A 16,574-nucleotide genomic window follows, 5' to 3' on the forward strand; every position below is an offset into this window, starting at 1 on the left:
AATGATGGTGCCAACTTGGGCCAGTGAAGCAACGTCCTCCACAACTAGACTGAAGAACAAAATGACAGCAACTTGTCTGTTCCCCTCCCCCCAATTCCCCAGTACTGTTCCCATCCCCCCAATTCCCCAATAAAAATCTTTTAAAAAAAGAAAAATTAAAAATGGGAGAAGGTGAAGGGTAATAAGAGATCCAATTTTCCAGGTATAAAACAAATAAGTCATGGGGATGTAATGTACAGCATAGGGAATATAGTCAGTAATATTGTGATATCATAGTACAGTGTCAGGTGGTTGCTGGACTGACCATGGCGATCACTTCTTTAGGTACATGAATGTTGAATAACTACAGTATATACCTGAAATTGATATAATGTTGTATGTTAGCTATATTTTTTAACAAAAATCTTTTTTAAAAAGTAGAATAGAGAAGTTATAGAGAAATTGAAATCCTCAGACTTCATTTTAGTAAAGATTTAATCAGTTTGTTTTCTGATGAGGACACTTTTTGGAAATCTCAAGATTTCACTCAAGCTGTGAGGAGTATCTATCTGCCTTTATTACGTCTTCACATGATAACAGCAACACTAAGAACTGTATTCACATACAGCTAGAAGGCATACAAAGAGCTCTTTAAAGGTACCACTGAAAAGATGAAAAAATATTAAGGATTTTGGTGTTGCTGGTTAGGTTGAACTATATGAAAATTCCCACTAATCAACTGTTCCACTTAATACCTTTGGTATTGAGGTTTTCCTGAGAAAGAATTTTACCCTTTATGGAGTATTTGACCTTTGATCTCTCACTCACTAGTTGACAATCCCATTGGCTAAAGAATTGATATTTTCCTTATTAAAGGATATGCTAAACCACAGATCGCCTATGAAAACAATGACATAAAAGATGTATGGACTATCATTTCAGTAGGTCTATAATAATGAAGGACGGATAAAAAGTATTCAGGTCATAAAGGGAAAATATACTTTCTAGATAAAGAAAACTAAACTGTAGAGAGGCTTATGGAATCTTTAAAGTAAACAGAATAAAAGCTGGGGGTGGGGAATGAAAGCAATTGAAATACTTAAACATCTTCAGAAGTCAATTCCAATTTACTTTCCTCCAGATTCTTACAATGTTTATGTGTTGCCATTTTCTTCCCACCATCAACTCTCAGCGAATTCATGATAATTTTCATTATATAAACCAGAAAGGCAATTAAGTAAAAACATAAACATACTGGGAAAGGAGAGGGTGGAACTGGGGAAACCTCCAGGCTCCATATCTCCTACTTCTCTCTTTTCTCATTTATAGTCCAACTTCAAGTTGCCTATTCTTGCTCTATAAATTTTTGTATACTTTCTATTTACCCTTGAAGCTACTCCTATCTTTTTCCATCATATACACTCTACTAAACTTTCTCCTACGTTAGCAAGGACTTTTTTTAATCATTCAATCCAATGGTCATTTTGAGACTATTTTTTATCATTCAATCACATGGATATTTGATCTTCTATGACACATATAATTTATGTAGGTCATATGTCTATGGGCATAATGCCCTTCATGGGCATTCTCCCTCAAAAAAAAAAATCCATATGTTGATATCCCAAACCTCTGTTCTGAGTCAAGTTCACTTCTTAAAAGAACTCATTTATTACTATGATATCAATTACCATCACCAGTTACTGATGAATTTCAAACCAGTGATCTCAACTGGTTATCTTTTTTGAGTTCAACACTCACACATCAAAACACTTGCTAGTCATCGAAGTGAAAATGGAATCCTCAACCTGACATATCTAAAATTACTCTCACCTAACCCTTCCCTCCAAAACTGTCCTATTCACCATTTACCTTGCTATGTGAGTCAGGAAACCTATGCGTCAGAAAGCTTACCTGGGCCGGCCAAGTGGCTCAGTTGGTTAAGAGCTCGCTCAAGAGTTTGAGCTCCGAGCAATAGCGGTTCGATTGCCAGCCCGAGCTGAGCAGCTGCTGAGCTGCCAACAGGTAGCAGGATGGCTCAGCTTAAAAAAAAAAACGGTTTGCAGAAAGCTTACCTGTTTTGTAAAGGATGTTTAATATAGTGTTCTGGGTTAGCAACCTCCTGATTAGATTCTGTTTTCTCTTCTTCTGTAGGCGGGGGATTAGGAGTAGGGGTGGTTTCCTAGTGGGAAATAATAAACATTATTTAAAATTTCTTAACACATTTATGACAGCAATATTCTAAGTAAACTTAAACCAATAGTGCCAATCTTTTTAAAAAGAAGAAATTATCAGAAGCATTTCATACAACAGACAACATACCAACCTCTAAAAGCTCCAGACACTCCATTTTAGCACACCTTCATTAACAGCAAAGGGCTTCCCAAATTTAAAAACATAATAACAATACTATATATAGTTATCTTCCATTTACACATTTAAATAGCAGAAAGATTGTTAAGAGACCATACAACAAAGCTGGGAAAATCAGCTATCTTTCTTAACATACCATTATATTAAAGTACTGTATATGAAAGCAAGGATGGGGGAAGAATACAGCTCAAGTTTGAAGAGTATAATAAGTACATTACAGGAGCATTTGAGATCTTGCTTTCCAGCATATATCATCAGTTTGGCTCAAATAAACTCTTACATGTATTAAAAAAAACTATATTACAATAAGAAAAAACATTTTATAACGTGTTCAAGCCAATTTTGCACATTAAGGTCCTTGCCTTCATGCCATACTGTTATGACATATGGAAACCTAAAAGTTCAGCAACTTCTGTCATTTCCAATTGGCCCTATGCAAAAAAGCTGGACACTGGCTTGAACTTAAATCTTCCAGGTTAGATATAATATTATCATTCAATGACAGAAAAGAAAGCAGCCTGGGTATAATAGACGTTCTCCACATTGCTCCACCCTATTATAAATTGGTGTCAACAACAGAGAGCCAAGGAAAGTCACCAGAAGCTGAACTAAAAGCTGAGGGCCGGCAGAGGACCCCGGTTGGGATCCCACATATGAGGGCCAGTGACACTGCCCTCTACAGCTAAAAAAATAAATAAATAAAAATTAAAAAATTTTAAAAAGCTGATACAAGGGCAGGGGGAGGAGGCGGGGGGGAGAAGGAGGGCGGTGGTGATACTGCAACAAGAGTTTAGGTCTCAGATTTAAATTGAACCAGGAAATCAATAGATATTATGTTTACATTAACAAGACTGTGTGATCAGAAATGTAAGAGATAAAAGATCGTAGAGCACAGCCAGCTGAGTGGCGCGATGGTTAAGAACTGGTTTGGGATGCCAGAGGGCCCTGGTTCGGATCCCACATATGAGGGCCAGTGACACTGCCCTCTACAGCTAAGATGCTGAACAACAGCTCGACTTGGAGCTGGGCTGCTGTGGGGCGACGGCGTAGGCTGCAGCCCCTGTGGCAGTGGGTTGCCATGGGCTACTGTGTGTGTGTGTAGCCAGCAGCCAGTGAGAGCGGCCAGCAGCCACAGTGAGCGGCCATCCAGAAGCCGGAGACTGATATGCCTCACCCGGGAAGAGCGCAATGATGGTGCCAACTTGGGCCAGTGAAGCAACGTCCTCCACAACTAGACTGAAGAACAAAACGACAGCAACTTGTCTGTTCCCCTTCCCCCAATTCCCCAATTTAAAAAAAAATAAAAATAAAAATCTCAGAGCAAATAAGTAGTACAGTAAAACCTTGAATTGCAAGTAACTTGGTTTGTGAGTGCTCTGGAAGACGAGCAAACATTTCGAATACATTTTAACTTGGTAAACGAGAGATGTCTTGCAATACGAGTAGTTTGTTTCCGGAATGAATTGTGCTCGCAAACCAAGGCATTACTATTTTAAGTACTTATTTTACAAAATACATTTTTCTTACCAAAATGACACGTCCAGGAACTACTTCTACTAGCTTATAAAGTCACTCATAACAGGGGTATGTCTTGATTTTGCTCTGTTGTAATGACGATGATCTCAGTGCTACACCCAATAGAAACTTATTGGCTTGATTACTTAACTGAATAAATTTAAGTGTTTACACAGAGTAGTTAAAGCCCTAAAATTTACATAGAGTAGTCAATACCTTAAAATCACCCATCATTTTTACCAGTATTTCCTCATCACACCCAATTTAAGCCTTCAGATGATAATTGCCAAATGTCATTCCTTACCCCACTAGCTTAAATTAATGATGGTCTCCAGAGACAGTCCCAATAAAGAGAGAAAACAGGGGACGGTTAGGGCTTGACAAGGTAGGTGGGCTTTGGGGGACAGTGTAAAAGTGAGCTGCAGTGGAGTGAGCTTCAAAAATCTACGTAAAAAAATCCCACATAGATCCTTGGCTGATTCCTAAAATGGGACGTTCAGGGTGCAACTCTGGGAGTGCCTAGCTGAGAACAGCTGAGTCAAGACTGCAGAGGGTGAGTACTACTAGGAAGACTGAGTTCAGACCCAGCCAGAGTGGGTGGGTAGAAATCTCCAATTTTCAAATGAAATTCTAGGAATTTCATGCCCAAGGAATCAGATGAAATACATCTGCCTAACAAATCCTAAAGTCAATCCTAATCGGATATCAAGGTAATCTGCCTATAAATGCCTTCAAGAACCAAACTCGGGCCAGCCGAGTGGCGCGGTGGTTAAGAGCTGGCTTGGGACGCCAGAGGGCCCCGGTTCGAATTCCACATATGAGGGCCAGTGACACTGCCCTCTTCAGCTAAGATGCTGAACAAGAGCTCAACCTGGAGCTGGGCTGCTGTGAGTCACTGGCAACGGCGTAGGCTGCAGCCCCTGATGCAGTGGGTTGCCATGGGCTACCGTGTGTAGCCAGCAGCCAGCAGCCAGCAGCCAGCGTGAGTGGCCAGCAGCCGCAGTGAGTGGCCGTCCAGAAGCCGGCGACTGATCTGCCTCGCCTGGGAAGAGCGCAATGATGGTGCCAACTTGGGCCAGTGAAGCAACGTCCTCCACAACTAGACTGAAGAACAAAAAAACGACAGCAACTTGTCTGTTCCCCTTCCCCCAATTCCCCAGCACTGTTCCCATCCCCCAATTCCCCAATAAAAAAAATAAAATAAATAAAAACAACCAAACTCTACACTCTTCAGAGGATGATTAAAATAATCCTGAGCCTCTATGAATATTATTATCTGCAATACTCAGCAAACAAACATTCCTGGATGTGCAAAAAATGTGTTTAATGTAACTAATGATCAAGAGATTAAATTGTACATTGAAAGATACTCAGACATGATCCAGATAATAGAACAGGCAAAGACTTACTAACTATGATTACTATGGTAAAACAGAAAAAAAGACAGGGGAAAGGGATGAAAACAAAAATGAAAGCATCTGAACAGGGACTTGAAATCTATTAAAAAAAGAATCAAATAGACATTATGGAACTTCCAACTATAATGTGCGAAATTAAGAGCTCACTGAATGAGTAACAACAGACTGAACTCAACAGACTGTTGGATTGGTGAACACAAAGACAAGCCAATAAAAAATATTAAAACAAACACAGAAGGGGGAAAACAGATAGTAAGAAACAGGTGGAAGACGGTTATAAAATTCAAGGACAGGAAGAGGAGAGAGACTAGGACAGAAGCAATACAGAAAGAAATAATAACCAAAATTTGCCAAATCTCATCAGGTTTAAAGAGCTCAGGGACCTCCAAGTACAACAGTATAAATATTGGGTTGTCGGAAAAGTCATGACACATTTTTGCAACGAAAAACAAAAAAAATACGTCATGACTTTTCTGACAACCCAATACAAACAGAGCGACACCTGGGCACATCAGACTCAAAACTACTGAAAACTATAGATAAAGAGATAATATTAAAAGCAATCAGGAAGGAAAAATGGAACACATACACATTACTTTCACATAAACAGTAAGAATAACAGCTAACTTCTCAACAGAAACTATGAATATCATAAGACAACAAAATGACATCTTAGTGCTAAAAGAAAAAAACCGTCAACCTAGAATTTGGTGCTTAGGAAAAAACATCCTTCAGAAATGAAGAAATAAAAAGATTCACACAGATACAACCCCCCCAACACCCCCCACACGCACACACCCCCACATACCAGGAGGTCCAAAGAAAGAGGAAAACCAAAGGAAAATCTTTAGGCTAGGGGGGAAAAATCCCAGATGGGAGCATAGAAGTACAAAAAAGAATGAAAAACACTGGGTAAGGTAAGTCTATGGGTATACAGATAAAAGGCTATTAACAGTTTAAAGGAGAAATCAACGATGATGTCTTCTGGAGTTTAATAATGGTGATCCTACCAAAGGGTTGGGCATATATGATTTTGTGAGGTTGGGTGTGTGAGTAAAACATACTCTTCCTCCCAAAGTTAAGTACTGTAAATTTTCTTCTTTAAAAAAAAAAAGGAAAAAAGAAAAAATTTATTCATAAGTTCAAAATCCTCATTACAAGCCAAAATTTCACAACATTTATTTAATCCCATTACCTCAGCAGTATATTAAAAAAACGAATTAGAGTATATTTACAAGTTGCATGGGGTCCAAAATGTTACCCTCTAACTCATTTAGTATTTTCCCATCTTTGTTATTCAATTTTTCACCATTGGAAGAATGATCGAAAACTTAGATGGTATCAAAGGTCTCTGGACACACAGGAACTAAAAGTAGACAATAATCTCAGGGGGGAAAACATATTCGGTTCTTAGAATTAAAAAAGTTTACTTTTGAATTTAAAGTCCTACTTTAATTGATGTTTTAATAATATGTAATTTTGAGTTTTTCCTGTAACTAAAATAAACATAGCTGCTCATCTTTAAGTAAATATATGTGGATGTATAAATCGATAAGCATACTGACTTAAAATCTTTGTCTTTACTTTTAATATTTTAAATAAACATCTTACATTTTAAGACAATGTTCTAAAACGCTCAAAAAAATGCTTATTGGGCCGGCCGAGTGGCTCAGTTGGTTAAGAGCGCAAGCTCTGAGCAACAGGGTTACGGGTTCAATTCCAATATGGGCCAGTGAGCTGCATCTGAGCTGAGCCGCCGCTGAGCTGCCAGGATGGCTCAGCTGGTGAAAGCACAGTTCTCCTAACAACAAGGTTGCTGGTTCAACTCCCGCATGGGATGGTGGGCTACGCCCTCCTGCAACTAAGATTGAACACGGCACCTTAAGTGAGCGGCCACGAGCTGCCGATGGGCAGCTGGATGGCAACTGAACTTGGAGCTGAGCTAGCTGCACTCTCCACAACTAAGACTGAAGGACAACAACTTGGCTGTTCCTCTTCCCCAATTTCCCAACACTGTTCCCTTTCCCCAATTCCCCAGTAAAATCTTTTTTTAAAAAAAGCTTATTAACCACAGACAATAATCTTTTCAGTATTTCAAACCTTTTAAAATATAACCATGGGCCAGCCGAGTGGCTCGTTGGTTAAGAGTTGGCTTGGAAGCGCAAGCTCTGAGCAGCAGGGCCACCGGTTCAGATCCCACATGGGCCAGTGACACTGCAACCTCTACAGATGGTGAACAACAGCTCGACCTGGAGCTGGGCTGCCATGAGTAGTCGGCGACGGTGTAGTTTACAGTGAGGCTGCAGTGGGCTGCCATGAGCTACTGGAGTGGCCAGCAGCCAGCGTGCAGCTGTGAGCCTCAGAGAGCGGCCGTCCAATGGTCAGAGACCGATCTGCCTCACCCAGGAAGAGAGCAATGATCACAATACCAACATGGGCCAGTGAAGCAACGTCCTCCACAACTAGACTGAAGAATAAAAGAACAGCAACTTGTCTGTTCCCCTCCCCCAATTCCCCAAAGCTTTTCCCTCCCCTAATTCCCTAATAAAATCTTTAAAAAAAAAACACACCAGAAAAACCCGATTCAAACACGTATTTTTCAATTATGTAAGACTGTCAAAAAGAAATAATTACTTTATAAACTTGTCATTTTTATAGTTGCTTCCTTAGAGCACACAGTAAAAAAGTTTTAAATTTACATTCAGTTTAAAACCAAATTCTTCCTGCCAAATCCCACAACATCCCTCTATCCTCTCAGCTTGGTGGTCTCCCCCATAAGCAAATATCACTGGAAATTACATCTGAAATATCCATGTTTTACCACTATTTCTAGGTAAAAAAAAAAAAACCAAGACAAAGCAGGAAATGCTAATTTAACAGATATGGCTACTCTCAAAGTAATTAAATACATTTTTAATGCACTTGAAAAAACACTGTAGAACACATTTCAAGTGGGTAGAATAGAGGATGTAAAGCCATGAGATGGTGCAGTGTTTATCTACAAAATGGTAAGGCACCAGTGAGACTGAAAGACAGGGTGCCTGAAATCAGACAGAGCTAGAATGGTAGGCTGGGGTGAGATTGTGCAAGGCCTCCAAGGTAGGGCTAGAAGTATACATTTCCTCTTGTGAGCATTGGATGACAAATAAGGAAACAAAAAACAACTAGTTTAAATACAAAATATTAAACCTGGTTTTGGATTTGCTGAGTTTATGAGATTCAAATAAAAAATGTGCAACATTACAATTTAGTGGTCTCGGGATTCAGTAGCTGTTGTAGCAATAGAAAGCTGAGAGAAAGAAAAAAAGCTGAGCAAGGATGGGACAAGTCTAAATAATTAGTTGTAAAGAATCTCAACTTTGTACATATTGCAAAAATCAATACATGTTATCAGCCATAATATTAATGTGTGAGACAATCCTAATACTATAAAGCAAGGTATTTCCCAAACCTAGCATCATTCCAGTGGGTTTTTTTCTACTCTGACTAAAGTTTAGATTCTTGCTTTGCACTATGCCAAATTTACACAGCTTAAATTCCAAAACCATGGTGTGCTTTCCCATGGTTATGAATATTCAATATTTCTCAATCCAAACACACAAACTATCTCTTCTAGAAATAATAATGAGCCTTCCCTTCAGGACACCCAATTTGTGTTCACTAAACAAAGATGTACTCCTAAAAACTTTCAGAACTTTTTTCCCAGGTTAGGACATTACCTAAGCCTTAATTTGAAGTATGCAAAAAGCAATTGCTCTCCTGACACTAATAATGGTTTGAAGCAGTAACTCTAAATGTGGTCCACAGAATTCTGCAGTTTATAGTCTACAGCCAGACTAAGTATAGAAATGGAAAGTAAACATTTACAAAACTTTCCAGCAATTTGACAGTACTTTTATGTCTGTTGAAACAAACATCAAATTCAGGCTTATACTTTGTACGCATTTTTTATCTTTATCCTATTGGATTGTCGGAAAAGTCATGAGGCATTTTTGCAATAAAAACAGAAAAAATATGCCATTACTTTTCCGACAACCCAATATTTTTACCATTTTACAAACACATTAGTTTGGAAATTGCTTAAAAACAAACTAGTTTTCTAACAGAGTATAAGAAGCAGTGTTTTAGATACTCTGGAGCCATGTTACCCAGGTTGGAATCCCAGCTCTGCCATTCCCAGTTGCATAATTTGGGGCAAGTTCAAAGTCACAGCACCAAATAATGGACAACAATGCCTTTGGTAATCCATCTCCAGTAGCACTTCTTTATATTCCTCCTTCCTTGCTTCACTCGTTTCAACTGAACTGGAAAGATCATTTGTGGTCTAAATTGAAATGTAAATGCTGCAAAAGGCTGCAATTATCTCTACAAGGCACTAACCCAACATTTCTGTAAACTGAAGGCACTACACACATTAAATAAAGATATAAAATAATAAGGGTAAGCAAAGTAAGACAAGGATGATGGCTTTATGATTTTTTAAAATGGTAACACCAACCCTCACACTTCTCCAAACTGAGTGTTTACTTAATAGGCAACATTTACTAACTATCAAGCAAGGTATTACATATTTTTATATACATTATTTCAATATATTATGTTATCTCAATACACTCACTCTTCACAATACTGTGAATCTACTATTCTCTCCACTCTTTAAATATAAGCCTAGGATGTTAACATTCAAATCCAGGACTGTCAGTGTTTGTAGCTAGGGATACCTTATGTCCTAGTTTTACTGGTTTGTTGCTTCAGCATTATTATTATTAGCACCCTCTTCACTCTCAAAAGTACCCAGACTTGGATACTTGTACATTGTTTTCAAGGTACTCTTTCCAGGCAGCTTAACCCTACAGTATGTACTATATTTGCACCATAGCCTCAGGCTCAACACCTTCAGTACCTAACAAGTACATGCCACTGCCAACATAAGCTGGAAAAAAGGTGTGAATGCTACACCTCCCCTTATCCCAAGACACACACAAAATCCCACTAGGAAAAACAAGTGAATGCCAAGATTAATTATAGTGAGTTCATATTATATTAGTACACAAGAGAGCATACTAAATGCCTATGTGGTCAAATATTTCAGAAATACAGGTAAGTGTAAAATAAAAGCCTCTTTTTTATGGATACAAATAACCAATTCTGAGGAGATAATTATTTAATACAAGTAAGATATTATAAACAGACTTCATATTTTACTCTTCCTTCTAGTTTCCATTCAGTTCCCAGGTCCTTTCAGCAAAAGATGAATTTCCCCGGCAGCCTCCCATATGTAAATTAGTATAATGAATTAACTAGTACATAAGAACAAGTCGATTCTCACCACCTGTCTTGTAAGGAATAAAAAATTTAGCGTGAACATTGAAAATTACCGCAAATAATTAAATGAATTGTTTTGGTTTTTAGTTTTCAAATATGTGTCTATAGTAAAGGAATACCACCTAGCCCTCAGTCTGGCACATCTGACCTCACAGATTCACTGCACGCAAATTTTCAAATATCTAACAGTTAATTTAAGTATCGTGACTCATCGCTTCCATATCTTCCCCCTCTACTGTAACCTATCCCCAGATATGTCTGTAACTTAGTAAAGACGTATTTCATAGCGGCATCTCTGTGTGCAATGAATCTGTGAGATCAGTTGCACCCAACGGAGGGCTAGTCTAACATCACTCATCAAGAAAGCGAAGCTGTGGATTTGCATGTCTTCTTCCTCGTCAGTAACAAAAATTAAAATGGTGACCTAAACTAAAAAGTTGAAGCAGAAAAACAACATACAGAGATTTAGCAAAATACAAAGCCTTTAAGTTTAATGCACTGCTCAAATGGAGAATTTTTTCATGCAAAGGACTATGAGACCCCTCATATCAATTTCAATTCAAAAGGCAGTACTTTTTAATAGCTGTTTGATCTACTTAAATAACAATACTCTAATTAACTAACTAAAATTAATGAGTAGCACCAGACTCTTATGTGAACAGAACTGATTAAGTTTGTTGCACGATAGCTAAAAATGGGCATTTCTGGACAGGCAGCAAGCTATCCTTAACTACAGTTTACCAATATCAAAAAATTTCCTACAGGCCACACTTGAACTTCTGATCTTCTAGTATAGAATTTTAAAACTTGGATGCACATATCCTTAACTCTTAACTACTAGCAAGACTTGTAGGCAAGGCATCTTGTTACATTTAAAATAAACTAATTCTTAAGATAGCACTAGTATCTGTCAACCAACTTACTCTGCACATCTTATGTAGCTTAGGACAAAATTACAAATCCGGAAAGAAAACTGTGATAATAGAGACATAAGAAATAAACATGTGATCTAGAATAACAAGGCTAGTAAAAAACACTTAAATGTCAATGTTACTTAAACCAAAGGCTACCAGAAGACTCACATTTAAAAATAACTATGGAAAGGCTTATATAAGTTGAACATTATACAAAAGTAAAAAGTACTTCAAAATATATCAACACTAAAATGATGTTCGGACAAGCATTTACAGTGCACAAAATTATATTGTTTCCGGTAATGTGGTAATTTCTATTTCAGTTATTATTTAAAGCTTTATAATTACAATTTCAAAGGCAAACATTTTAATGAATTTAACTACTGCTTCTAAGTTTATTCTTTCCAAAAACTCTGAAAAGCGTAAGTAAAATGTAATGATATTAATGTTAGTTTTAAAAAACAAATCTTTACATGTCAAATAAGCAGTTAAATTCGTTCTAAATTCTTTGCTTGTTTTCTAAAAGTCCTATAATGTTCAAAGTTAAAGGTTAAAATTTTGATGTAAACTACAGTTTTAATAAGAAAAATTGATTTGTCCTTTTATACGCCAAGTATTTAAATCACCTTTCAAATGAAATCAACCTGTATTTCTTTAAAAAGTTAGAAAACCAGGATATAGTCTGTTGCCAATGTCCCCCAGGTTTAGATTATATCCTTTCACTTACTGAACTTAAGTAATGATCAAGAGTCCAAATATTAAAAGATATATATTCTTTAGCCCAGTAATTACACTTCTAAGAGATTTCTTCAAAGAAACTGTCAGGACACTGTTTTATATATTGTACATTAGTAAAAATAAAAGTAGAGACAATATCTATATCAAAAGATACAACCAAAAGGTAACAGATAAATCATGGTGTTCATGATGGCACTAAATGTGATGTTTGGAAAGTTATTTTAAAATGCTAATGTAAATGTGAGGAAAAGTACATTACATAAATTATAAACAATGAGTGAGCACTTTACTTGTTTTTTTTTGGGGGGGGGGGAAGAAGAGGTCCTTTATTTTTAATTTAAGAAGTCCTAAATAAACCTGTAGTCCAGCCAATGGAATATTATTCCGCAGTAAAAAGAAATGAACTAGCAAGCTGTGAAAAGACATGGAGAATGAAAAGGCTACATACTATGATCCCAACTGTATGACATCCTGGAAATGACAAAACTATGGTGACAGTAAAGAGGTGAGTGGTTGCCAGAGGTTAGGAGGGAAGGAGGGGTGAACAGGCAGAGAACGGAGGATTTTTCAGGCTGTGAAACTACTCTGTGTATGATACTACAATGGTAAATATATGCCGTTATACATTGTCCAAACCCACAGAATATACAAGAGTAAATCCTAATGTAAACAATGGACTTGGGGTGGTAATGAAGTGTCAATGTAGGTTCATCCAATGTAACAAATGCACCCCCTCCAGTGTGGGATACTGACAATGGGGAAGCTATGCATATGGGAGGCATGAAGTGTCCTGAAACCCTCTGCATCTTCCACTCAATTTTGTAGGAACCTAAAACTGCTTTTAAAAATAAGGTCTATTTAAAAGGAAAAGAAAAAAGGCACAGAGAGGGATATATAGAGAAAAAAGAATGCACAAACAGGGCTGGCCGAGTGGCGCGATGGTTAAGAACTGGCTTGGGACACCAGAGGGTCCCGGTTCGGATCCCACATATGAGGGCCAGTGACACTGCCTTCCACAGCTAAGATGCTGAACAACAGCTCAACCTGGAGCTGGGCTGCCTTGAGTCGCTGGCGATGGCGTAGGCTGCAGCCCCTGTGGCAGTGGGTTGCCATGGGCTACTGTGTGTAGCCAGCAGCCAGCGTGAGCGGCCAGCAGCCACAGTGAGCAGCCATCCAGAAGCCGGCGACTGATCTGCCTCGCCCAGGTAGAGCGCAATGATGGCGCCAACTTGGGCCAGTGAAGCAACGTCCTCCACACCTAGACTGAAGACCAAAACGACAGCAACTTGTCTGTTCCCCTTCCCCAATTCCCCAGTGCTGTTCCCATCCCCCCAATTCCCCAATAAAAAATCTTAAAAAAAAAATGCACAAAGTAAATCAATATATTAGAACACCTAGTTGAAATAACTGATTTTTATTTTCCTCATACCAATTCAAATGTTTCAAATTTGTTACAACAAAATTATACTGACTCCCAAATACATACTTAAGTCTACACGGTGTGATCAAACAATATGGTGGGTGTTTAAATTAATTTATTACTGGGGCGGACAGGTGGCTCAATTGGTTAGAGCGCGAGCTCTGAGCAACAGGGTTGCCGGTTCGATTCCCACATGCGCCAGTGAGCTGCGCCCTCCGCAACTACATTGAAGACGACTTGAGCTGAGCTGTCAGTGGGCAGCCAGATGGCTCAACTCGTTAGAGCACATGCTCTTACCAACAAAACAACAAGGTTACTGGTTCAACCCCCACATGGGATGGTGGGCTGTGCAACCTGCAACTAGAGTGAAAACAGCGACTGGACTTGGAGCTGAGCTGTGCCCTCCACAACTAGATTGAAAACAACGACCTGACTTGGAACTGATGGGTCTTGGAAAAAACACAGTTTCCCAATAAAGTTAAAAAAAATTTATTACAGTAAAAATACATTACCATAATCTCCCTCAAAATACTCCCCGTCGCTTCAAACACTTATCCCATCATCCTTGCCATTTTTCAGAAACTGTTCTGAAAGTCCTCTTTTGTGAGTGTCTTTAGTTGCACTGTCATGGCTGCCTCGACGTCCTGAATCATTTTAACTTAGGGGAAGAGCCAGGAGTCACATGGTGCCAGATCCCTTAAATAAAGTGGATGAGAACACACCATAATGTTTTTGTTTGTTGGTTTCTTTTTTTTAAGATTTTTTAATTGGGGAATTGGGGGATGGGAACAGCGCTGGGGAATTGGGGGAAGGGAAACAGACAAGTTGCTGTTGTTTTGTTCTTCAGTCTAGTTGTGGAGGATGTCGCTTCACTGGCCCAAGTTGGCACCATCATTGCGCTCTTCCCAGGAGAGGCAGATCATTCGCTGGCTTCTGGATGGTAGCTCACGGTGCATAATGTTTTTATTTGACAAAAACTGCCATACCAGAAGCGATGTATGACATGGTACGTTGTCATAATGGAGGATGACTTATGGGACGCTTTAAAATACACCTTCTCTCAACCATAGCCCATAGGTCACACCTGACTAACTGCACTGAACAAGTTCAAACCTGTCGTACACTGTTACTAAGGTTAGACAAGCCGCTTTGTGTACTGAGGATCCCTGCCTTTCCGTTGAATGGCACTTGGCAGCAGCATTCACCGTATCTTTTGATCACAACAAAAAGGCTCCATGTCACACATCGCTTCTGGTATGGCAATTTCTGTCAAATAAAACATTACGGTGTGTCCTCATCCACCTTATTCACTGGATCTGGCACCATGTGACTTCTGGCTCCTCTCCAAAGTCAAAATGACCATGAAAGGTAAACATTTTGAATCGATTCGGGACACTGAGGCAGCCACGACAGTGCAACTAAAGACACTCAAGAAAGAAAACTTCCAGAGCTTCTTCAGAAAGTGGCAAGAACGATGGGATAAGTGTGTTCGAAGCGAGGAGGAAGTCTTTTGAGGGGGATTAATGGCAATGTGTCTTTTACTGTAATAATTTTTTTTTAAACATTCACTATATAGTTTGATCACACCTCATACTTCTGGACTGCTCAGTCTGTTCTAATGATTGGTCAGTCCCCACTTGCACCAATATCACATTTTTAAAAGTTCCCTTTGTTCAGTAATGTTTTTTTCTTGTTGTAGAGCAAGTTCCTCACTACCCTTTATCTCTTCCTTTTCAGGAAGTTACTGCCAATTCTCATTTGTTTACTCTTTCAATTAAACTTCACAATTACTTTATAAAGCATGGGCTTGCAAACTTTTTCTATAAAGAGCCAGAGAGTAATTATTTTAGGCCTGTGATCTTTCTATAACTTACTCTTTGTTTCGTTTTACAATCTTTTGAAATATAAAAACCATTTTTAGCTACCACGCTATACAAAGGTAGCCCCTAAGGCCAGTTTGTGGACCCCAGCATAAAGTGTAGTTCCCACCCCACCTGCAAAGATTTTGGCATTTTGATTCAAAATGTTCGTATTGAATTCAAGTATTTGGGGAAAATTAACGTCTTTCCAATATTAAATTTTTCAAAAGTAAATTATAATTCTTCATTTATTAAAGTCATTCATTGTATTCCTCAGTGGAGCTGTATAGCTTTTATTTATGAATTCTGCAAATTACTTGATATTTATATATATATATATGTATATATATATATATATATATATATATAAAATTAATTCCTGGGTACTTGAAGGTACTGGCACTTGAGTACATGAATGCTGTTAATTGTTTGGTAGGTTTCTTATTCCTGGTACTTTTTGCCTAGAAAAACTGTAACACTGTATTCTATAATCAGAATGCATCAATAAGTTACTTTTAAAACTTAACCCTGAAGTTACTTCAGGGTGTTACTTCTTTATTTCTTTTCTATTCAGTAATTCAGTTACTGTAAGGTCCAGAGAGAGCTGGGTTAAGCACTTAAGAGCGCCTGGCACATGACAAGCACTCAAATGTTGGAATAAATAATTCCAATTTTGTTCCCTCTCAAAATTCCACTAAAGCTATAATAAAGAGTTTGTTTTTTTTTTAAAGCCAACAACTATGGGGAGAGCAGGGGGAAAAAGAGCTGGAAAGTAGATGGGAAGACAAGCAGTAACTGGTCAATGTACACAGTCAGATCCTTAAAAGTCTCGGGAGCTGGCAGCACCTTTAGAACTGGGCGGGAAAGAAGAGGGTAAATTAAAGAGAAATCTGTGAGAGCTGTTTGGGATATAACTAGAGACCTCTTTCCCCTCTTCCTACTCCAAGTCACTAGGATTGCTGCCATATGGGTTCAAAAATGAAAAGAAAATAAGCAACTTGGAGGAAATATGCAGAAAAAAAAAGTCTTTTAA

At 38.4% G+C, this 16,574-nt stretch overlaps 1 protein-coding gene across 1 annotated transcript in view; it reads right to left on the minus strand.

Moving 5' to 3' along the window:
- The window catches only part of EIF4E (eukaryotic translation initiation factor 4E), a 46,406-nt gene that overhangs the window by 16,390 nt on the left and 13,442 nt on the right, over positions 1–16,574 (minus strand). The window contains exon 2 of the mRNA XM_019661650.1: positions 2,055–2,161. Within this exon, the coding sequence (XP_019517195.1) occupies positions 2,055–2,161 (107 nt within the window). The remainder of the gene's footprint in view (positions 1–2,054; positions 2,162–16,574) is intronic.

The sequence above is a fragment of the Hipposideros armiger genome, unplaced genomic scaffold (genome assembly GCF_001890085.2).
Source record: "Hipposideros armiger isolate ML-2016 unplaced genomic scaffold, ASM189008v1 scaffold_357, whole genome shotgun sequence".
Taxonomy (NCBI): domain Eukaryota; kingdom Metazoa; phylum Chordata; class Mammalia; order Chiroptera; family Hipposideridae; genus Hipposideros; species Hipposideros armiger.